The 24,958-nt window shown below is 44.2% G+C and overlaps 1 protein-coding gene across 1 annotated transcript in view; it reads left to right on the top strand.

Annotated features, from left to right (window-relative positions):
- The window catches only part of lyst (lysosomal trafficking regulator), a 90,353-nt gene that overhangs the window by 15,775 nt on the left and 49,620 nt on the right, over positions 1-24,958 (top strand). Inside the window, exons 3-6 of the mRNA XM_088934435.1 lie at positions 7,068-7,159; positions 15,455-15,653; positions 18,879-18,969; positions 21,369-23,442. Coding sequence (XP_088790561.1) covers positions 7,068-7,159; positions 15,455-15,653; positions 18,879-18,969; positions 21,369-23,442 — 2,456 coding nt within the window. The remainder of the gene's footprint in view (positions 1-7,067; positions 7,160-15,454; positions 15,654-18,878; positions 18,970-21,368; positions 23,443-24,958) is intronic.

The following is a 24,958-nucleotide window of genomic DNA, read 5'->3' as shown; positions in this document are numbered from 1 at the left end:
TATTGAGAAATGCATTGTGACCACATCATGTGATTGGCAATAAAAAAAAAGCACAACCGTTTTATTTTTCAGAATGGAACTGCAGCAGTGGCGCTCCTCAATCTCATGACACTCACAGGAAATGCGGAGCGTGGGGCGACCCTCCTGATACTCATCAGCAGTGTTATCGTCTGCAGAACCATGAAATAGAATTGTTGTCGGAAATAAATCCTCGCATTCCACTGCTGATGGAGAAACGTAATTGATTTGTAGCTACTTTTCTGAGGTTGATGACTTCAGTATTCTGTTTTTCAAAATGAACAATTAACCTTCTTGGGTACATGCATTTGAACGGATAGAGCAGGGGAAATGAGCTCCATTTTAAGTTTTAATCATCCAGGTGGGGCTGCACACTGGTGAGGGAGCGGAGTGTTACGTAAGTGTAATGAGTTAATGTAAAGTGACGAATCCTTGATCTTGCAGAACGCTTCTTAGTGGCCCACAATGTGAAATGGCTTTGATCGGCAAAACAACAGATATCCCAGGACATTTGAAACAAATTGCAAAATGTTTCTGCTTAGTTTCTCAAGCCAATTACCAATACCAAAATTTAACATGAAGATATAATTTTGTTCGTAGATTCTTTACTTCATTACAGGTTTTAAGATCCAGTAACTGCTTCTTGACTGCCTGTACAAGACCCCCCCCAGTATAGAGTGACCTGTACACATTTGTCTCCTAATTCAGAAGCAGATCCTTGTGTAGAACAGGCCTGTGCCAGCGGGACAGTTTGTCCATGGCCAGGACTGTGTGAGGTGGGCTGGGGTGGTTTGTATAGTTCCTGCCTGTGCTGCGGCTGTTCTGAGTGTTAAAAGACGAGCGGAGAGTTTGAGGCTGTCCTGTTGAGGGCCGCAGACTGTTCTGAAGAAGAAGAGCTGCTAGTTGCGATAAGTGACCTCGCCTCTTTGTGGTGGTGCACACAGATGCCCCTCTATCCTGCTAGCAGCGCTGCTTGATGACCGAGATGGGAGCGATTGTAGGGCAGTGGGTATAAAGTGTGTGGTGTGGCGCAGGATGTGGAGGCACTATTTCGTGTTCAAAGAACGTTTCCTTCTTCTTGCTTCAAATGTGGACTTGCGCTCAACCACTGAGCTTTCACTCCAGACGCAGAATCTTTTCAAAGCGCCACAACAGTGCTACCGCCAAGATGGGCACATTCTTTACATTTCACACCCTGCGGATTAGGGCTCTGGACTTGCTGTTGCTCCCCTGCACAAGGTGCTTTGCTCAGAGTGCTCCTGCAAAATATCCAGCGCTATAAATTGGCAGGAATGGGAGTTGCTCTGGAAAAAAAGCATCAGTCAAATGCATTAATCATAATTTCTTTCATTTATCCCATATTCGTCAGCTTATCTGAACAGGGTCATTGATAATCATATAGAGGCTAATGGCAAAGGTAGCATAAAGAGATTAGGTTAGATACTGTTCCAGTGACTAAGCTTCTTTTGTTAACTATTCATGGTAGGTTAACAACAGTGGTCCTGTCTGCATTGTTTGTGTGTTTGTGATGGTGGTGGGTTGGGCTGGCTCATCAAACACTATCCTGGGCTCTGAGAATGTAGATTTAGTCTGCAACTTAGTTTTATTTCAAAGTGAGTAATCTCAGCATCATAGAGTTTCCTTTTTTTTATGCTTTTTTCCAAGCTTAGAGTTAGTCATTGTGGCTTCGTTAGTGCAGAAGAAACGGTAAACATGTCCATAAAAATGTGATGCTTTTTCAGAGTGCCCGATAACAGTCATCATATTTTTGTTAATCTAACTAAATCGAAAATTGACAGACCACTTCCTGTGAATAAACTTATCCTGTTTATCACGTGTGGAGTGGTTTCAAAATGGCGGGTGCTTGTTCGTTGAAACGGTGAGATGAGGTCTTCTGGAGGCGATCTGTCAGCTGGATTTGTTGGTGCTGGTTTACTGGATGCTCGTTCATTCATATTGCTATGAAGGACTCGCACTGCATCCCAGGCTGAGCAGTTTATTGAGATTTATCCTTTTTTTTTCTAATCCCTGTTCCTGAAATTGAAAAGCATGTCACTTCAGCCTGGTCAGACAGTGGTTTAAGTCAGACTTCCTGTGGTCAATGACAGCCCCCGTGGATAACAAGGAAGCCTGCTTACTTCTTTCTCTTGATCAAGTTTTGTCTCTCGATGCAGTTTAACTGTTCAATTGTACCATCTTAATAAAAGGGCACTTTTAACTTGGCACACAGTTGGCATAGCACTGCCTGCTTAAGGATGCAAGTCGTTTGTATTGACATCAGAGGGATGTGAATATTCCTCCAGTTGGCACTAACTAATAAAAATCATAATACATTAACAGTAAAACAGTACTATAATGTAATAACATGCAACATGCGGGTAATATATGAAACCACCTGGTAATAAATGTTTTTATTTAGCCGAGAACGATGGTTACCAATCATAGAAACAGTATTTTAATTTTTATAAAAAATGTATTTTTCTGTTTCAGCAACTCATGCACAAGAAAAGCATATGAAGTAAAACAACACTTTGAGTAATCTTCCTTTACTCTGTGCCTTAAACTAAAGCCTATTTTTGCACCGCAGAGGGCTGGTGTATTTACTGTATTCATGCACCGTCTGTTGTGACCCTGGGCCTTGACTAATGTAGACTTTGTATTTTTATCTGGTTTGCCCTTTTAAAAATAGTCTGCCATCTCTGTGCTGCCTAGCTAATGAGAGTAGGGTGGTGGTGAAATCCTTGGCGTTTATAAAGCTTTGTGCTGTGTTGAGCGCAGTGGAGAATGGCTCCTGTGCAGGGCCGACGTGAAGAGTGAACTGATCTTAAGTGAATTGCAGGCGATTGAGCAAACTGAGAATCCAGCATGCAAGAACTGTGTTTCAGGGCTCCTCTCCATGGTTGAGGCCAAGACAGCCCGAGATTAATGTTGATAAAGGACAGCTTGAGCAGGCCAGGAATGGAAAAGGTCTTGAAACAGCGTAAATACAAACCGCGAATGTTTGCAGTGACCCCTCAATTGCTGGCAGTCCACTGGAAATTATGTGATTTGATAAAACCATGTGCTTTCATAAGAGGAAGCATCAAAATCCTCATGGACTATGAGTTCCACATGATGTGGAGTGCAATATATATTGTATTAAAAAAATCATGATTTGATTATGTTTTCAAAAACAAAGCCCAACTCATGCCATCATGCTCCCTGTCATTGTATCTCAGACAGAGAAGAGAAGCCAGCTCTGATCATGTGGTTTGTGGATAATTATTACCGTTTGGCTCAAACTGTTCAAACAGCACTTGCATTGGTGTGCTTAAGAGCTGACAGACCCAGCTATGTCTTTCTCTGGCATTGTTCACAACCTCTTGCTGCAGAAAGCTGTCGGTCTGCCTTCCTTTTCCTCTCTAAAATGTGGCAACACATCCTGAGATGTAGTCAGACTGCAGTATCCGGAAACCAAACAGGGGACGTTTGCGTGGGGAAAATGCACGAGAAGTAAACTCAGTACGAGTGTTTCAGGGACATAGAAAGTGAGATCTTGGTCTTTTCACAGCAGCAGAGATGCGGTACAAATCTGATGGCATCCATTTTCCATGTTACAGTCAGGAGCTGTTGGCTTTCCTTTTCTCTGCTTTGTTATGTTCCTTTCACATGAATAAAAACTTGTTTGCTGAAATATCTGAATATGTGTCAGAACTTGATGCTGTTTTCCACAGGAGCACAACTACCTTCTTATGAGACCACTTTTTTTTTGCAAATATCATAAATCCATGACTGTTTCCCAGACAATTGTTATCGATTTTCCAGTACTAGATGTGTATCTTTGCAGAGGAGGGTGACACAAGAACACCAAGAAAAGTTTTCATAGGCAAATATGAAATAAATACCTCTGGGGCTGAGAATCTGCCCTGTAGGGCAGTTTAGTAAAGTTTCTTGTTCGTGCTTCTGTTTAGATACATAGTGTCTGAATGAGGCATTATGGGAAGGCAGCAGTGTGAAAATGAAGCTGATTGGCACACAGTGTCCCTGGACATATTCTCTATTTACACTGGAATGTCCCAAATTCACCAGATAAATCCACTTGTTCTGGAACATTAATGTAAACGCATGTAATTTAAGACTGTGCTTCGATTGAATATCACTTCTGCCATGTGTTGCATAGTAGGCAAGTTGAATCAGGCCTTTTCCTGCTTATTAAGGCCAGGAATATTTAATCAAATCTTGTATTTTACCGCTTCTGGAAAATTCCCATTTAAACTTTTGATGATGCAAGTTTGGTTCAGCAGCTGCTTAATTTGTCGTGGAACAGGAGGCAGACTATTTTTACACATCCTGAGGAATGCAACATGACCACACAGTTACAGTTGAGTACGTAATTAATCATTGTCATCCGCCTCCCGAGTTCCCCAGTCAGAAGTTCATGGTTTCATTATTCAAATGTATCTCCTGAGTACGCTTGAGCCGAAAACGAATGGAAAAGGCAAACCTGTCCTCACGTCACAAAGGAAATGTGCAAGGGACTCCTGCTGTCGCTGTGATCATACCTCTCTGTCAGCACGGTGCTGCTGACCCCCTGGGTGATGACTGGACAGGAAGTCAGCACGGTTCTTAATTTTGGGCTTTCATAAAGGGTGCGCTCCGTTTCTAAACTGCAAATACTTCATAAATTCAGCCCTGGAGGGTTGCGCAGAAAGTTGTGCACCTTTGTATGTATCGCATCTGATTACTGATCTAGGCCTTTCATTAGTCTGTCTAATTTCCGTAGTAAAGTAGAGGATACTAAAATGTACATTTCTCTTTACAAGCTGCGAACACCCTGCAGGTCGGGGTCAGTCTTTGGGTTATGATGTCCTGCACTTCACCATTAAACTACCTTGTCCTTTAAAAAACAGTGTTCCAGGGACTTTTTACAATGAACCCCTGTGTCTGAGACGGATCAGCTCAGTGATTGAAATGTGCTTTAAATATTTGAGAAAAGACCATTTCAATGTTTGGGTGAAGGCAGGTCTGAAAGAAAAGTGGTCTCAGTGTATTGACTTGAAGGGACATTCTCTCGAGAATTGAAATTGCTGAATTGTTATTCCAGCGTTGTTGTGGTTCAAAAGGTTTTGCACCCTTAGGATATAACACCTGTACTATCTGAAACCTTGTGAGAGTTGCTGTGGACGTGCAACTCATTTTAAGTTGGAATAGGTGAATTTTGAGGCCTCTGGTTATATTTTCGTTATATTTTTTTAGGATTCTTGAAATAAAACTTCAAATATTGTACAAATACTCACTTATCCTGGCTAATATGAAACATTTTATTAATAAAAGAGGTGTTTTATTTATCTGAATGATCTGTATTTATTTGATATTGGTGCGCCGTACTGTCAGTCTCAACACAGTGAGTTGAACAGGAAGCCTCTGTGATACAGCAGATCTGTGTAGGACTCTCTTGTTTCCTCATGTAGAGGCACCACATAACTCCATATTAAACAGAGGCTGTAGTCAGTGCAGCAGGAATCGAGAGTGTATGGATACCAGAAAAACACCGTGGGCTGTCTTAATAGTGTATGGCTGGTATGTAAATAGTTTGCTCTGAACATTTTTAATTTTCTCAAAGAATAAGAAGAAATGTAATACAGCTAGCTTGTAGAGAACCAATGTTTAATATTGGTAGAAGTGCTCCAAATGGCAAGAATATTACCCAAACGGTAATCTTTTTGTAAGATTTCCATGTCTGCAAATTAAGAGTGGTGTCAGTGTTTGAGGCGTGTTATGCTAAGATCTTGGTCTGACACTTTTACTTTCCTCTCAGAGCTTTCAGCTGTCAGATTTGTACTGCATTGTGTTTGCGTGCACCACATGGAGGGGTGGGGTGGGGTGTAGTTTTTTAGAAATATTCTGTGTCAGCTGGTGGCCACAGTCCAGTGAGGTCTGTTGACCTACATATTGATGGCAGCACTTCATCCGGCCTCTAGTATACTGGTAGCACGAAAGTGTTGTCTTTTTTAATAAGCAGACCTTATTGGTTACTTTCTTGCTGTGCATCAGACTTGATACACAACAGGTCAAATTAATTGCTGACGGAAAACATTCAGGTGATGAGGACTATCGTCGTTATGACTGACCTACAGTATCATGTCAAAATCATTAACTCAATATCAAAAATCCACATACTTTAAAAAAAGTCCACGCTAAAACAGAGTATTTACTTTATAATGCGCCATAATGCCTTAATTCTCCTTTCAATGATTGTTTGCAGCATCCTTTTGAAAACATAGGCTATTATACAGGTGGGTCTGCCTAGGTGTTACATTTGCAGTAGTAGGGGAAATGGCTCCATCTTTGGGCCCCCAGTGGAAATTATAATGCTGCAGCTAATGTCTTGACCCACTGTAACACACATCCCTTACCTCATTTTAATTCAGCCTCCTCCTTGATCTTCTCCTGTGGCGTCTTGGGATCCTTACAGGTTGTAAGGAATCGTGTCGAGATAGTCTCATGGAAGCCCAAACGGCAAAAACCAAACAATGAAAGGAGCCCGTGTGTAGCTTGAGGCAGTTTCAAATCATTTTCAAAAGAATGTCGACCGTCTTAGTGGCTTGTGAATTGGTGTGCTTCACCCCCCAACGCCCCCAAAAAAGAAAGGCTAGATAGGGAAAGCATTCCATTTGACCAGATGCTTGAAACATTTCATTTGTGTCCGCCGATTGATTACATTTAGAGTGCAGGATCCCTTGTAGTCATTTTTTGTATGGAAAGAAGAATCCTCAGTGCCCTGGGAATGCTCCGTCCACAAAGTGCTGTAGGAAGTTCCCACCTGTTGCAGGAGTGTCCGAGTGTCAGTATGCGACTCATTTTAAGAGGCCAGTTTCTTCTTTCCTCCACTCCTCCAAACAACCGTATTCCTTGCTCTCGCTTGTTAAACGTATTAAATGAAGACCTCACGGGAGCACTAAAGAGGTTTCCTAGACGCTGGTGAGCACTTCAGGTCTGTGGGCTTGTACAGCAGAGTATAACTTTGTCTAAAGAACTGTCCCTGAAAGGAGCTTATTCTGCCTTCGCAGGTCACCCTCCAGTGCTTAGAACGCTTCCTGTGCCTGTTCCACTGCGTCCGACACATAAAGAATCCAGATTCCAAGGATGCTGTGAAGTTCTGGTAGGTGCCTTTTATTCTGCAGCTGATTTGTCCTGTTTGAAGATGTGGCTGGTGACTGGAACTGGGGTTAGCTGTCCCTTCTTTTGGTGCTGCGAATGAGGTGACGAAGCACCACTCCAGTGCGGTCCTGCTGAAGTGACTCTCTGAAGTGTGTACCCCGTGATGCACTCTTGTCCGGTCAGCTGCCCACTGAATAAGCACCTACTGTACATGTTGAGACTGTCCAGATTTATAAAGGCGATTTGTGGCCTCGTAGGTTATTTTGAGCTGATTTTGAGCCAGTTTTGTGTCAATTACTGGCCTGTCCATTGCGGTCGTGTTTGCAACAATTTAGAAGTTCAGTTCTAAAGGCATAAGGATAAGGCATAAGCAAACTGCAGTTTATATAGAGATTTTCTATAGACAGTGCAGGATATTCCTATAAGGCTGGAATTGTATATCTGGTTGCTTATTTCATAAACATGATAAGGTCTTTGTTTTGTTACTTCTTAATCCTTTGGTCTATACACTGTATTGTGCCAGTAATTGCAGTAGATGTAGTTTATATTGCTGCGGTCTAAACTAAAAATACTAATAGAAGTCTCAGTTGTAAATTTAAATTAGTTTGGGGGAAAAAGTGTATGAAATGTCTAAAATAGGGCACACTTATCTGTTTTTGTGTTCCAGTCAAGATTTCAGTTACATAGTTGAACCCATAATTATTCTGATAATAAGATTAGTTTTCATCATTTCATTGTTTTTTTGCTATTAGGACATTTTGGAAGTTGCCTTTTACCTACCGTGTTTCATAAGCAACTTAAAATCCCTGACTTTCAAATCGAAAAGAAACTTCTCCGGTGAGCGAAGTTAAGTCAGGAGGTGTCTGGGTCTCTGGAAAGAGAATTGGGAACCCCTTCTCTAAAAAATATAGTCCAGCTCACCTTAGGCACCGTGGTTTTAGTAATGAAGGTAGAGCTTTTGCCACCTGGGGGCTCCGTGACATGAACTAATTTCAGTTTATATTATTTTGCAGTGCAGCTGAGCTTCTTATCTTATTCTGTTCTGGTGCTCTGGTGGCTTTTGATAGGACATGTGAATGGTGTATGTCCGACACGTAACCTACCCAGCCGTGCACTCGTGGTCTCGTTTTGGGTTGAGGTCCATGGCCCTGCATTGGACTGAGCAGTTATCAGAAATCAAGGGAGGCTTTTTGAGCTGCCTTGTTGCTTCATTACTAGTTACACTGCATAGCACTGGGGTATAGGGAGCTGATCCTACTGAAAACAGACCAGATGAAATAATAAGGTTATTGATGAAAGAGTATCCTGTGAGCATCATTCAACGATACAAGCAAAACCCTCTCTTCTTGTTTTAACCTCTTTCGTTTTAGCCTTAATTTTAACTGTCTCCTAACTGTCCCCTAAGCCTGTCTACACTCTATGGGTGATAGCGCCTTCTCCTGTTATGCTCTGATACGAGTTCCAGAGCTTAGGGGCATATCAGAGTCACCTTCTCTAAACTCTTACAAATCCAGATTCAATACCTTCTTCTTTAAAAGAGCCTTTAGTTAACTGGTTCCATTCTTTACCCCCTCTGCTCCTACTGTGTTTAGTACCACCATCTACTGTCTCCTCTGCGTACTCTCATTGTGTTTATCTTGTATATTTTTTGTTTGTTTTTAATGGTTGTTGTTGCTTTTGTCATTCTATAAAGCACTTTGAGAAGCCACCTTTAAAGGCGCTATATAAAATAAGGTTTATTATTATTATAACTGAAGTTGCCGTGCTGGGCTACATGAATTCACTGCACAGTACGGCTTCACTGTAGAGCCTCTCGCATGCAAAACAGACCAGGCATCTTTTAAATCTCAATCTTCAAAAACTCAAGTGACCACAGAATCTCGTTTGGTTTTTGTGATCAATCTGCATGCAGATTAAAATGCATTTGCTGTGAGATGCAATGTGAGCTCTTCATCCAAGCTCATGCAAAAAGATAAAGCTCCACTCATCAAGGGAGCTGTGTGAGATGTAACAGCAGATCTTAACAAGACAGCTTAAATAGCAGATCCCCATCCTTGTGGTCAGCAGCCTTTTGTATTGCTTTAAAAACTATAATAGATTTTTTTTCCTATCTTTATCACCATTGCCTATCTGTTAGCTTGATTTTCCACCCTGTACTCTGACCTGCAATAAGAGTGACGTTAACCTCAACAGCTTATCAAGGAGAGAAATTATAGGTTATACTTTTACAGAAAGAGAAATAGAGCATAATTTTCATATTATGTGAATGGAAGGCATCACGGTCATTATGAAAACCTAAATCCTTAAGTAAGAAGATTTAAGCTGTAGCCAGTAGTGTTTTAGTTCAAAGATTAGGCATGCTTTTTACTCCTCTCCAGTCCTGGGTTTAATCGTTCTGTCAGGCAGCAGACATTCAGAAGTATTAGGGAGAGGTAATTCTTAGCTGACAGTGAATGTTTGCATTAATTAGCAGAAAATTGAAAGGGAATATACAATTCAGATCTGCTGAAGAAAGCCCTATTTATAACCATGCATAGCAATTGTACATGCAAATGCATATTATCCTCTTTTTCTCTTTGCTTAATCACCATTTTAGCAGCAGAGATACTCGCCTGTACAGCTGACATCTCTCCTAAATGAATATCTATCATTAACTTGAAGGAAGTTATAAAATGAGCTGCAGGATCTGGGCAGCTTGAGTCATTTACAGTATCCATCATGTTTCCACATCCCTTAGATACACTTTGATTGCCCGAAATGTTGGAAACTTCCCTTCATTTTATCAAGAATCCTCTTCTGTATCCCTTTTTAAATCCTGACTTGAAAATTTAAGCTTTTACAGCTGTATATTTCCATTTTTCTTCCTTTTTGTCTCATATGAAATAGTAGAAGTTTTTAAATTTTCTTTGAGCCGGCTGGTAAACAGTCCTTCAGTTTTTATACCCCCAGTCCTGTGTTCTCGGCCATTAGACTACAGGCCAGAAGCCCTGTCACCAGTGTTGCTCAAGATTGACCCTGAAAGGTACCACAAACCAGGAAACACAAAGCCTTTTCACAGTGCAGGGGTTCTCTAGGATGTGCAGTCGAGAAGAGCCATGTGTGCCGTCTCATTTCATGGAACATTAGTAACAAAAAAAGCAAATCCCTGGCAAGGAATCGAAGCAAGTGCTGTACAGATGTGGTGCTCCACGGCCCAGACCTCTCCTCGCTGAACATGCAGGGAAGTTAGTCCGGCTGGACGCATGGTCCTGAGACTCGGGGTCGCTGCCCCGCTGTTCCTGTGGCTGGTTATGTGCCCTGCAAGCCCTATGTGAGGCGGGAGCAGGAGCGTCCTGTGCAGGTTTCACTTTTGCTTTTCAGCTGTGTGCCACCTCTCGCCTCCTTGCTGTACGAGCTGCCTCTGCTCAGTGCCGGCTGGCTGGCAGGGGAGCGGAGGTGCGAGACCTGATGTTCGAGAGCAACCGGGCCTTTTAGAAACATTTTCATGACAAGCCACTTTTCACGAGAAGCAACTTTGTGGGAAAGGCCATGAAGCTGGGGGAGAGACTATTTGCCAGACTGGAATTTTGTTTGGTAAGCTTTTGCAAGTGAGGCATTGCATGCAGGCGAGTTTATTAGTTATAAGTTTTCTTGCTAATTAGTTTACAGGCTCAGGCGTGCTCTTATTTTAACATGCTCTGGCAGGTGGAACACTTACTTTGCATAAATCTGTGGCACCCTGAGTCTTATTACTGTATTTATACATAAAACTTTGGTATGTATGTTGACACATCATTTACATCTTGTAGACAGCATGGTCAAGCAATTAAAAAGGCAAACAAAAGACAAGGGTATACCTTTTTATGTTGTTATATTTAGAGCACATTGGATATTGGATATTTTCTGAACAGAACAAAAGGAAGACAAGAAAAGTTGAAAAGCTTTTTGCAAGTTAATTTTTCTTTCAATTCTTCACATTAAAGGAGAGATATATATATATTTTACTTACCCTCTAACCATGCTTAGCTTTGCATATTTGCGTACAAATGTAAATAATCAAAAGTGTGTTTTTCTAAGAAATCAGATGAATTCGTTAACTGGTTATCCTTTTTAAAAGACAACGGGAGCGTTGAGCAAACAACCCTCCTTTGTAACCTGAAGCTTGACTTTCTGACCTGTTAAGGGCTATAACTGGAGGGTAGGTGTGATAGCTCACAGGGCTGTGAATCGGCTTGTGACACTGACACTGCTGGGGCGGCAGAGTTTGAGTGCTGCAGTCTGGATTTTTTTTTTCTTTTTGTCCTTATAAAAGTAGTCTCTGAAAAGTAGTCGCACATAAACGTCAGTTAGCAATCCACACAGCCCTTTTCTATCTTCTTGATATAATGAAATTATTGAGATTTTTATTGTTCTTTTTTGGTAGTGAACTTAAAATGAAAGTAGCCTTTAATGTGGTTTTCAGCTTTGAATAGAACCTGGCTGTGTCTTTCAGGAGTCCCGTCAGCTTTCTGTGGGTTATAGTGCACACACACTTAATATTGGGCCCACTGTATTTAGCTGCAACAGCAGGACATCACCGTGCATGGTAACAGTTCACGTTATAGTGTGCATAATCGCAAGACTGAAAAAGAATTTTGTGTTACAAAAAAATCATATTTGGATGCCCTTTACTGTTTGTCCTGTCTCCAGGCATTGGAAGGTAAACTGCTATTCCTGGACACCCTGTGTTGCACAGGACCTGGGGAATTGTATGCAGCTTAGAATATGGCCAGGAGTAAGTTCAGCTTTGTGCAGTGCTAGCTGACCTGCGCTCTCTGATGCGTCCTGGTTTATTCTAGTTTATCTCGCTGCTGGTTCAGCCAGCTATCGTGGTGCTGTATCCCAGTGAAACTCTATGACTGGTGTTGAGGCGTAAGGAACACGATAGTCACGCAGGTAGCAGGGGTGTCACTGGTGAGGCAGGGGGACCAGAGGCTAGTGTGAATTATGCAGGGCTCTCATTGCAGAACACAGGTAACCTAAATCCTGCCAGGAACCTGCAGCTCATATGGCATGTTTTCCTTCTGAAACATCAGGCCACAGCCTGTCACACTTTTCAGGAGTCCGGCATGATGACCCCTGTTCAAAATGCAAAGGATAAGTCAGATTTTCACATGCCCTCAAATGAATAACATGCCGTACAGGTTCTATAACCTTCAGAGTACACTTGTTCTGTTAACTTTTTTATGTTTCTATAAATAATTTCATTCCTTTTTTTAGAAAAGTAGCATTTATGTACAAGATGATTGTAAAGAACGTTTTTAAAAAGAACAGATGCACGGTGCTGAGTGTGTACAGTGCTGAAAAGTAAAAGAAACTTTTTCCATATTGAAACCTTGCTCCTACTGTATCAAATGCTATTGGAAAGTGTGCATAGGGCACTGATGATTAATGCAAGTGGAACCAAACACAAACCACTTGCAGTGTACTGGATTACTAACCTCTTAGCACAGATCTAATTGTGTTTCCAGATTAACACTTCCTACCAGATGAGTCTGGCTGAGGAGGGGAATGAGAGGTTCCAGATTTCGGAAGGGATTAATACAAACCTTTGTAGAAAACTCAACTCTAGTCATCGCGGTTACTTCTTTGTAACCTGTTCTTGGAAATGAAGCGAGGCTAGATGTGGTCGGTACTGGGACAGGACACCTGCAGGGGAAACTCATGCTGCTGCTGCTGATGCGAGTGGTGCTCGCCGACCAGAAGGTGGCGCTGTTCCCTCTGAACCAGGCATTTCAGCCCCACGTGCCAGTATTTTTACCAAGGGCACTGTGCTGCAGGAGGTAGCATCCTTAGGATGAGACTTTAAGCTGAAGTTCTGATTGCATGGTCATTAAAGAACTCGTGGCACAGTTCGTAACACTAAATTACCCGGCTGTCCTGGCTAAATTAGACTCTGCACTTGTACAGTCGGGCTTAAAATATTTCCTGCTTAACTCATTTGATACTGTAATTTCTCATTCCTCTACCTGATCTGCTTTGTAACGCAGTGGGGCTCCTGGTGTCTTTTATTTAGCGATAGATATGTTTTGGGATCCTGTGGGACGTATTGCTGTGAAAATGTATGATTTTCCTTAGTAGTCGTAATAATATTACACATGACACTCTTATGCATGGGGCTAGTGCAGTATTGTTCTCACGGGCTGGTCCCATGTGACATCACATGCTTTCATGTGATGCTCAGATCATCTCCAAATCTGGAAGGCTTCCATTTTAAATTCCGATTTAATGGAATTTGTGCTCGGGAACAGAAAATTCTGTCTTAAGCTCTCCAGGATGGTCTGTGGGTACAGCCTGTAATCCTGAAAGATCCCTGGGGATCACACTCCGGGAATGAATACAGTGAGGAATACTGATATCTGATCTCTTTTTCAGTGGGGTGGGGATGGGAGTGGTTGCTTGATTTTGCGTCTGTTAACAGAAGAGCAGGTAGGGAAGTTTGTAAGTTTCCAAGTGTCTCACGTGGTTCAATGTCTCTCTTTGCCCTCGGTGCTCTTGTGCTGCGAGAGGAGGGAAGGCAGTGGGTTACATGCCGCTGTTTCTCTGCCCTTGCTCGTGGTGTTCGGCGGTTATTTGGCGACGCATTTGGACGAAAGTGAGGAACCCGCCTCCTGTCCGACGTGGAGCTTGCCTTGAGAAACGTTACAATCCTGTTTTTGCAGCACGAACTGAATGGAGCTCGGCCATGAGAGATTAATGGGTTTAGCAGTAAAGACTTGTGGGATATGGTCCTAATCTTTTTCTTTGTTTAATAGAGAAAATTGCATTTAATTTGCACTTGATTTAATTGAAGGTAGCTTGGTAACATGCGTTCTTTACAGCAGAAGGTTACACAGCTGTTTCGGCACCACTCTTTCAATCACTGAAGAAAGCCTAAAGCAGTGTGTAAAGTATTGTTACTTAGGCATGTGTTCAGTGGCACGTTTTGTTAAAATGTGAAATGTGGATGTTTGAAATACAAAAATGCACACGATGGTAATGTTTAATGTTATCCATGAAATAGATTTTTCAGAACCGAACCCATCATGTCTGGATCGGATTGTACTTGATCCACTTATACATATTCTACTTTGTGTTGTTGAGAAACACTGTGCATGGAAAAAAGGTTTCTGGGAAGACTTAATACAGAGTCGTAAGTGCTGTAGTGTCCAGTATCTTATCTGTATCTTCTACTGTCGTATCCAATACCCAGTCTCTTAAATTCATTAACTCACAAAAACATCTTCACTGCAGACTCAGGATGGATGGTGTTCGATAAATTGCAGAGAGGTGTCATTGACAAACGCGTTTACTTTAACTAAAATTATTTTATCAGCAAAAACGCTTAAGATGCATGTTGTTGAGAAAGGTTGCAGAGCTGTGCAAATTTTGAAATGCACAATTGTTTGCAATTTCAAGCGTAGAGTCTAGTTTTTCACAAGTGTCACTGCTGTGCTTTTTGTAGTGTGTAATAAGCCAAGATGTGAGGTGGGCTTGATTTCCTGTTTTAAAAATGGCGAAAAACGCTCTGACCACACGCGGAAAATTGCATTACGTAACATCTTGGGTAAGTGAGAACTTAGCTGTCAGTTCTGTGACCATCTCTTGTTTGTACAGTAGCTTCAAGTCTGCATTGTTTTCAAGTGTAGTGAGGGCCTAACTAGGATCATTCAGAGAAGATTTTCAGAATTAGTGGCAGGCGATTGTTTTCTCTTCTTGCAATCCGGACAGCACCCAAATAAGGGGGGGAGGTTTATATAGAGCTCGCAGGGGATCGGAATTTTACTTGACAAAAAAACATATTTCAATCCGGTATACTAATATTGCCTTAAATGGAATCTTGTATTATTGGTGTAATACAAGTCTAAAAACCCAATTCTACCCAAATATATTCTGCACCTCTGAAGGGGAAAGTAACCCCGGTTTAAGATAGTTACCAGTTTCATGGATTTATAGAAGCACTGACAACACTACTTGCCTTCGTTTGAGATCTCCTTTTCTCTACCCTTGCCTCATTTGCTAGTCAGCAGTATGCATTGTCTGATGGATGCAGTTTATACAAGATAAGATCACTTTATTACCCATATACAATTTCTTGCATTAGGAATTCGCAAACCCCAGCTTGCTCCCCACGAGACACACAATGGGTGTCTATATGTGGGCCTTTTCTGCCAGTGGAGGTAGAATTCAGTCAGCTGCTGTGATGCTCCATGCTGTGATGGGCAATATCCGGCGTGTTCGGGTTGTGAACGGACAGTCAGTCTTCAGCGAACGCTGTTCTCTTTCCTTTGCTCTGCAGCTCAGACATGAGCAGCTCCAGTAACACCTTGGCCCGGGAGTTCCTGACCGATGTGCACCAGCTGTGCAGCGCGGTGGCCCAGCAGGTGGAGGCGCGGGAGGAGGAGGAAGAGGAGAGTCACATGGTGGCGCTGGGAGAGTACCTGGTGAGGGGGCGGGGCTTCCTCCTGCTCAGCACTCTGGACTCCATCATTGACCAGGTGAGGCTCCGCCCCCCCTTCATTCCAGTCCTCACACGCTCGCACCCGTTCAGTATTCATTCCCTGCAAATCTTCCAGAATCTCCCTTCTGCACGTAGTTTACAGAATTTCTAAACCACTTATATGTACAATTCATGCATTCATACTTATAGTCATCCCTGTGTTGGGCATTCCTGTCAAATGTGACGGCCTAATTTCCCCTCTAAAAGTTTTTCACCAGCTTGTATGGCTGTCCTTCTTTATTCTGGAACACCCAACTCCTGTTTGACCATACATGACAGCGAGCGCAGTTCTGTCCATGGGAACGTGTCAGTCATGTTGACATTGTTTTTCTGGCCTTCCTATGGTTACACATTTCTGCTGAAAAGTGTGAGAGATTGTGCCTCTTCACAACTGGAAGCAGTTTACATTTCCATATAACATACACTTTTGAACAATGGCATAGTATTCATTTTCCCACATCCACAAGAAGACACATGGTAATGTGGAAAACTGCAGAGGTTTTATTTTCTGCTTAGTTACCGACTCAAGATACTGTTAAATGATGTAACCTGTAGCTGGTACTGAGTATCAGATATACTTCTAAACCGTGGCTGGGATTGAATTCTGCCCCAGCAGCACCATGAATTATTCAGCACATAGCTGGTAACTCTTCACCTGCGAGCTGTACCTGACCGAAGCTCATCAGAGCACCAGATAAGACTTTAACACAGATCCGCTGACACATACCAGACTGGAAGTCTTAACTCTTTCATTGCCCTTGCTGCACACTGTGTTTCTGATTTAGAAAAAGCCTTCCTTGTGCACTGTTGCATGTAAAATGGACTCATCTGGCAACTAATTCTCTTTCCTAAGCCTTGACTGATTTAATTAGTGAGCTTATACTGATATGGGGCAGTTCAGCCAGCGTGGCCTATTTGACGAAGTTGTTCTGAGCTGGCAGAAGTGTGCCGTGGAGGAAGTGTGACTACAGTGTTTGTGAAAAGCTTTGTTAAAACATAAAATCCATGAGTCACAGCCTCTCTCATTTTTAACAGTAGACGTCCAGATAGATTTTTCACAATGAAAGAAAGGCCTTGCACTTGGACTCGGTGCCCTGTTGATTTTTATCACAGAAGATACTCTAAATATTAAGGAATGATGTCAACTCAAAACGATGAATACCTGTGAAATGCGTTTCTGAAATATTAGCCTCGAATGCTGTCTCATTATGTTTGTCTGATTAATTGATTCTGTGTAACTGGTGATAATAAATGCAGTTCTTACTTCAAATATTTAAGAATGTCTTCTCAGAAGGAAAAAAAAACAGCTTCAGTGAAATGTGTGTAGGCTGGACATGGACAATAAATACTACTTTCAGTATACTGTATGTACCTCTGGGAATTGCTTACCCATTTCTGATGGAAATTTCAAAAGTCTTTGCTATATGATGGTCATATGATTTCCTGTTTTGCCACACACAATAGTTATAACATTGTTTGCCACCTAGTCTATAAATCATCACGTTCATCAAAATGGTCTGAGAAAATAAAATGTTTTCTTTGTTATGAGTACCACTGTCTTTTCTGGGTAGTTTTCATTTGTATCAGTCTGACTCTTGGGTTAATACTTCCGAATGTTCTGAACATGGAAAAACAAAAACAGAGGGAAAGTATGAAACATTTTTAAAGTTTTTCTTGAGCTTTGTTTTTGCATGTTTCAGGAGCTCTTGATCCTCCTTCCTGTAGCTGGAGGATACATACTGTAGATCCTCTGAGAGCAATGATTGTTCTGTTTCCCCGAAATAACATTATAACCTTCTTCCGCTCAACACGATGGATACACTTATTTCAGTATCTGTCTGAGTCCGTCACCTCTCTATCCAGCCAGGCGGGGATAGCCAACCCTTCAGCCCAGCCACACCTAACTACACAAACTGCCATCATTCCCAACTCCTTGCATGGCCAGTGAGGAAAGCAACTTGAGTTTATAGAAGGTGGTGTTCAGCTCTTGTCTGTATTCCCTGACAGTAGCGATGCATCACAAACCTTTATGCCTGTCTGATGTCGTCTGGATCATTGGCTCTTCCATGAGGTCTTTGGTCTTTTTCGAATTTCGGGCATTTGTCATAAAACCTGCTGACACTGCTGCTAGCTTTCCGCGTAGCTTCTTTCTTAGAAATGGTAAATCAAAGTCTGAGCTCCTGACTCACTGTGGCTTCTTTCTTCACTGCTGATATAAATCAACCTAGGTTAAAAATAAAACATTTGAAAAGAATTATACTTGGTAGAAACCAGGACATTAATAAAAGATGATTAAAGTAAGACCTACGGTTGCTTTCCAGCATCTTGCCATAGCTATCAAAGTGCGAATGCTGAGCTCTTAGAGAACACAGCGCTAATGACAGATGGCCAGACGCCAGTCTGTTTTCATATTGGCCTATGAAAGAACCATTCAGTCCCTAAAAATGTGGGACCAAGTAAAACACTTCCGTGATTAACTGGAAGGGGTGCTCCTGCTGCGGTTGCTGTAACAGAACCGTGCTGAGCTTTGAGCAGTGCGAGGACAGGGGTTTATGTGGTGGGGAGATGCGTAGCGGTGTGCTGGACCCTGACTCTACGGGTTCGAGCTGTGGTTTGGCAGGCTTTCTCTGCTGAGGTGCGACATCTGAGGAATGAGCCAGGCCAAGAGGCTGCTGTTCGCCTCCGAGCAGGGTGCCCTGCCATTGCCGAGCACAACAGGGTCCCAGGAGGCACAGCCCGCGGGCCCTGGGGTCTCCGTGGAGGTGGATGTGTGCGCTGCGCGTGCCGCCGTTTGCCTTCAAACCAAGTCGCACGTCTCTTGACACAGAAGAAGCAGCGGCATTTTATTTACTTTTAATTCACACTTGGGGAGCTATGTTCTCTCCCCTGTGAGGAATTCTTTCAACATGAAAGTTTGGGGGGGGTAGGTGGGCACTGTATTTATGGGAAGCAGTGTCTCAGAGGCCTGACGTAGCCTGTCCCAGAGCTCTGGTTGGCTGTCGAGCTCGTTTTTTCTTTCGGTACCCTTGCGGTACTTAATTCGCAAGTGCTGTACAGTGCTTGGCAGGTCAGTCAGCTGGGAGAGAGAGAGAGAGGGGAGAAAATCAATGCAGCCTCTGGAAGACAAGTTACTGTTGCGGTTTGGCTGAGCGAAGAAGCGGTTGTGACCTGTGCTCTGGGAACTGGGACTAAAGCTGCGTTTCTTTTGCCTGTTCCTGGACAGGAGCTGACCTGCAGGGAGGAGCTGCTGACTTTGCTGTTGTCGCTGCTGCCTCTGGTTTGGAAGATCCCCGTGCAGGAGGAGAGAGCCCCAGGTAAGCCCTTCCACTGGCTGGACATCCGCACCGAGTTTGGGCTGCTCTTAGCTGCTTATCCCAGCCTGACTCTCCCACTCTACTGACTCTACTAAGTGGGCAGGAGACTCCAGGAGCTGTCGAAAGCGATGATGTTGCATTGTCACCATGATTTAGAGCAATGAATCAAGTGAAGATTCTCCCATTAAAATCCATGTGAAGACTGAAGGTGATATTTGGTTTCCTTCCTGATGGGGCACAGTCTTCCCCCGTCCATATTTCTCTTTCCTTGTAGTGTCAGCAAAAGGGTTTATGTGTGAGGTGAGGGTGATTGGGGTCTCACCCAAGTGGGGACACGCCCTCTGCAGCAAAACCTTTTCAACTTCCACCGTAACAGAAATTGGAAGTTTTTTAAAAACTTGGTATTTGTCTACAAGAGGGAACTCCCTAAAAATGTAAAAATTAAAAGTTCATTCCGTGCTCATAAATGTTTCAGCTGTGGAGTCTTCTTCAAGTGGACAAGCTAATGCAGTTTTCCACTCAAACTGCACTTACAGTGGCATTGTAGAGATAGAGATAGGGAAATTGCCATACAGCTTTAAAGTAATGCTAAAAAGTGGACTTGCCTTTACAGGTGCCCTGGGTTTTGGAGTCTTAAGGTACTTCTGGTATTGAATTATCTTGAGTATTAGAAGTAGATGTAAAGCAGGGCATTGAAGTGAATGTGTTGTGTTACCTGGTGCTACAACCTTAATCTCAAGGAGCACTTAACCACAGACACAGTGGCAGCCCACTTATGTGCACAATCTGTAGCTAAGCAAGTGGATTCAAGGGGATATGGGGATGGTTTTCACTCAAGGTGATTTGGATAATCAAGGTGTGATTAGGATTCTTTAAGAGCCTAAAAAACCTGAGATAACCTAATGTAGTAAAACAGAAGTATTAAAATTGTGGCAGTGATTTTGTCGTGGTACTGAAATTACATTGTTCTACAATATAATTGTTTTTGAATGCTCTAAAACTTTTAATTTATTGAACTATCATTCCTTAATGAGCGGACTCCCAGCCCCATCCTCCCACTACCCTGGATGTTTGGCTTTGTTCTCTGTACACTCTGTTTTTCTTCCAACAGCAGTTTAGATAAAGCTGGAAAATGCAGGCCAGCTATAGCAAGAGTCTAGACCTGAGGATGGGTTTTTTCTCCTGCATGAGCTTCCTGTTCTTCCCAGAGAAGAAATGAAACATCTTGCATTTGCATGAAAAGCGGAAGATTATACTCCAGCTGCTTATACAGCTGTTTGGTTTTATTTGGGGGCGGAGGGGCAGAGGTCTTTAAAACTTTGTGATTTTATTTTAACATACACTCCTATAATAGTGTCACTAAGCTTATAGCAGAAAGCTTGAATGCATCTTGCAATGTGGTTTTACTGTATTTAAATGGAAGTGAAAGACTAATGACACATGCTTGTCAAATGTCTAAAGGTTAACTGCTCGCATGCGATGAGTTCTTAAGGTCATTCTCTAGATCTTAGCAATCAAAACAAAAAGGGAAAGTATTTTTGCGACACGCTGATTTTTTTCCTTATATTTTTTAAAAATACTTTTAAATTAAAAACAATCATGATCTATAATGCAGGCATTATAGTTCACCCAATAAACTAGATTTTAGTTCTTTTTAGTTTTTTACTCGCTGTTAGCTAGTTTATTATCTGCAAATATCTTTCAGCGTGAGTCTATATATAACAAGGTGTATTTAGAAATGAGCTTCAGTAACCGTGCCCAGTATGCTTCAATCATCCATCTTGTTCATTGTCTTCTTTTAAAAGGTTGTGGTATTATAAATATATTCGATTATCTCAAGGTTAAGACTAACCTCATTAGTGTTAACTGTTATTAAAATATTGTTGTTCAGGGTGTTGTGTGCTGCACAGGATTATTATTACAATCTTGGTTGCTGACTGAGGTTATTGACCCTGATGAGACACAGGCTTCTAGTAAAGGCCTGCTAATCCTTTTTAACGAGGGCCTCATACATTTTTACCTTATTAGTTACTATATTTAAGTTGTGAATCAATCCCAAAGGCGAGATGCAGACCTTGATTTGGGACAAACTGTCCTGCTACCATTAAATGGTAGGGCACAATGCCTTATTTAATAATTTAATAACTTATTTAATAATGCAATAGCGATTAAACTATTAATGTTACTTGTTTTCTAATACTGCCAAAATATTTGACTGCCTCCTTGTTGTGTATTATGCTCATTTTGGATAGGGCATCCTTGGGTTGAAAAAAATGAGCCATTTTTAATGTCATTTTGGTGGCACTTTGTTGTTCCGAGTATCTTTTTTTATTCCCCCAGCAAATAAGGTTATTTTCACCCCAGCTGTGGTTATTTTTTTATTTCATTGACTGTTTCAGATTTCATCCTGCCTTCGCTGGCGGAGGTCTTCTTCAGCAGGGACGGGAGGGTCACCCCCGTGAAGGGAGCCCAGGAGAAGACGGGCTCGGAGGTGCCGGTGGCCCCCAAGCGTGCCTCCGGCAGCTGGAAAGCCCGGCGCCAGCGCAGGGGTGCCCAGCGTTACTCGGTGAGGGATGCCCGAAAATCCCAGCTCTCCACTTCCGACTCGGAGGCCAATTCCGATGAGAAGACGATCAGCGCTGGGGGCAAGTACCGGAGGGCACACGTCTCGAGCCACCTGGTGAGCGGCCACCCCCGCTTGTCCAGAACGCCCCCGCCGACGTCGCCCCTCGCGGACGCCATGACCACCTCGGACAGGACCGAGGCACACCCGCGCCCCGGCGGCGGCCCGCCCTCCGATTCTGAGACGCTGAGCGACCCGGCTGCCTTGTCCATCTTCAACCGGATGGAGAACTCGCCCTTCGACCTGTGCCACGTGCTGCTCTCCCTGCTGGAGAAGGTCTGCAAGTTCGACATGACGTTAAATCACAACCCCTGCCTGGCCGTCAGCGTGGTGCCCACCTTGACCGAGATCCTCGCCGAGTTTGGGGACTGCTGCGGCCCGGGTGGCGGCGGGGAGGAAGGTGAGGGAGGCAGAGGGAGTGGAGAGGACCTGGCTGCTGGCTGGACGGAGGAGCCCACGGCTCTTATCCAGAGGATGCTCCTGCGCACCATTCTCCATCTCATGGCGGTGGACGTGGGCCAGAGGGAGGCCCTGCCGGACAACCTGCGGAGGAATCTGACGGACCTCCTGCGGGCCACCCTGAGGATCCGCAGCTGCCTGGAGAGGCAGGCCGACCCCTTCGCTCCCCGCCCGAAGAAGACCCTGCGGGAGGTGCAGGACGATTTTTCCTTCTCCCGGAGCCGCCACCGCGCGCTGCTGCTGCCCGAGCTGCTGGAAGGCGTCCTGCAGGTGCTGCTGGGATGCCTGCAGGCCTCCGCTCCCAACCCGTTCTTCTTCAGCCAGGCCGTGGAGCTCCTCCACGAGTTCGTCCAGCACCGGGGCCTGGAGCTCTTCGAGGACGCCGTGCTGCAGATGGAGTGGCTGGGCGCGCGGGACGCCGGCGTGGCCGCGGAGGCCGCAGAGCGGGCCCGGGGCCTCGTCGGGGGGGTGGTGAAGATCGTCAGCGCCGTCAAGAAGGCCAAGTCGGAGCAGCTGCACCAGTCCGTGTGCGCCCGCCGCCGCCATCGCCGCTGCGAGTACTCGCACTTCCTCCACCACCACCGGGACCTCTCGGGCCTGCCCGTCTCCGCCTTCAAGCAGCCGGCGCACCACAACCCCTTCGAGGAGGAGGCCCCGGGCGGGCAGGTGCGCTACCCCGACCGCTGCTGCTGCCTGGCGGCCTGTGCCCACCAGTGCCTCCGCCTCCTGCAGCACGTGTCCTCCGGCGGGCCCGCCTGCCTGCAGATCCTGGGCGGCGTGCAGGCGGTGGGCATTTGCTGCTGCATGGACCCCCGCTCCGTTGTGGCGCCGCTGCTACACGCCTTCCGGGCGCCGGCCCTGCGCAGCTACCAGCCCCACGTGCTCACCCTCCTGAGCCGCCTGGTGCTGGAGCAGCTGGGCGGGGGGCAGCCCTCCGAGAAGGCCAGGCAGGCCTCCTGCAACGTCTGCACGGTGGACGGCAGCCAGCTGCCCAGCCTGGAGGGGGGGGCCGAGCCGAGTTCGGCCTCGCCCAGCCCGTCCTATCGCCCCCAGGGGATCCTGCCCAGCGGAGGGGCAGAAGACATGTTGTGGAAGTGGAACGCCCTGGAGGCCTACCAGGACTTGGTGTTTAGCGAGGACCGGCAGCTGAGCCTGCAGATCGCCGGGCACGTGTGCCAGCTCACCCAGCGGGGCAATGCGGTCGTGCAGTGGCAGCTCTACACCCATATATTTAGCCCCGTCCTCCAGAGGGGAGTGGAGCTGGCGCACCACGCCCAGCAGCTGGGCGTCACCACCACCTGCGCCGAGGTCTGCAGCTACCACAGCGCCTGCCTGCCCCTGGAGGTCCTGCAGGTCTACCTCCAGACGCTGCCTGCGCTCCTCAAGTCCAGGTGAGACCACCTTCCCTGATGGCCGCCTCCAGCGAGCGGCCAGGATGAAGGTGTTTGCCGAAGACCCGTTCGATCCGAGCTGGCTTCGCGAGCACGCGTCTTGTGACGCCGATTAAAGGATTTCAGACTCTCGGCGAGTGTGTCACACCATTAAACCTCTTGTAGCAATTGGCTAAGTTCCTTCTTCATCCATCTAGTGAAGCAGAGCTTCCCCACCTGATCTGCAGTGCTTTGCTGCTGGTGGGTGCTGGCTGTTAAAGCAGGTATATGTGAAGGGTATTAATTAATGAATTAGGACTGTAATGACATAATAAATGTAAATAAATAACATAATGATCTTTCATCAAATAATTCAAATTATCATAATGATGATTTATCAATGATTATAGTGAGGTATAGATTATTAGTATAGAGAAAATACTTTTGTTTTGATTTTATTTTCAGCAACTGGTAATGAAGTTTAAATTAAAATAGTTTTTTTTCTCAGCACTGTGTGGTGCTCTTGACAAAAGATGATAAGATGACCTCCTCACTTGTGCTTTGTTACCTGCACTGCACAATTTTGCCTTTTTTCCCCTTAATGTAATACCGCGTCCTTTGTTTTTGGCCAGTACACGGCCTTATGTGGCTAAGGGGATTTTTATTCATGAGCAGTGAACGCTGTCTTGCAGGTTTGCCGCCGATACAGGAACAGGGTGAGAACGGTGCAGAAAAGGCAAGACAGCCAGTCTCGCGAGCAGAGTTATAGGAAGAGTAAAGTTACAAATTAGAGGAATACCTGTCCTGTGTTGAGCGTAGAGTGTCCTCCCTGGAGTGTGTTTTGTAGAGATTAGAATTGCATAGAGCAGGCTTTTTAAACAAACGGAGCTCCCTCATTCCCTTGTATAATCTAGTAACAGGATATGTTGTTATTTGAAGCCTTTTTGACAGCTTTGAATGTCTTGAAAGACAAATACAGTGATTCATTTCTTTAAAAAGGGATTGCTTCTTCAGTAATTTGCAAAATTCTTTTATAGTGACTTATACAAATAGAAAGGTGAGGTGTGAAGCAACAAAGGAGGCAGCCGAGGAACATTTTGATACAGGAACTGATTCAGGAGAGGTGCACAGGGTTTTGCACAAGTTTTCTCCAGCTTGACACATGTTGAGTCAGTTTTAAATCCTGGACGTGTGTTTAAACCAGGTCCATCCTGTTGCTTTAAGAAACTTACTGCATGGAAGTATTTCTCTACTGTGAGAGTCATGCGGTATCTTAGGTTATGCTAGTGGTTTAATCCTGCATCCTGCAAGATTATGGTTCTGGTATTTCAGCTTCTCTCACAGCAGGCAGCTGAAAATGTCAACCCAGATTTGCAGTTTCTGACTGTCCTGAAGGAATTTATTCATCCTCTGCGTTTACCATTAAATAGAGATATACTGTATATGAAATGAGATCTGATGTTTTTTTTCTTCATTTCTGGAAGCTTTTAAAATCCCTAGAATATCTACATTTAAATCGCTGCAGTGATTTATGAAA

This window comes from Atractosteus spatula, chromosome 15, assembly GCF_055471065.1.
Source record: "Atractosteus spatula isolate fAtrSpa1 chromosome 15, fAtrSpa1.hap1, whole genome shotgun sequence".
NCBI lineage: Eukaryota > Metazoa > Chordata > Actinopteri > Semionotiformes > Lepisosteidae > Atractosteus > Atractosteus spatula.
The sequence above is the reverse complement of the archived record's forward strand: the minus strand, read 5'-3'. Positions and strand labels throughout refer to the sequence as shown.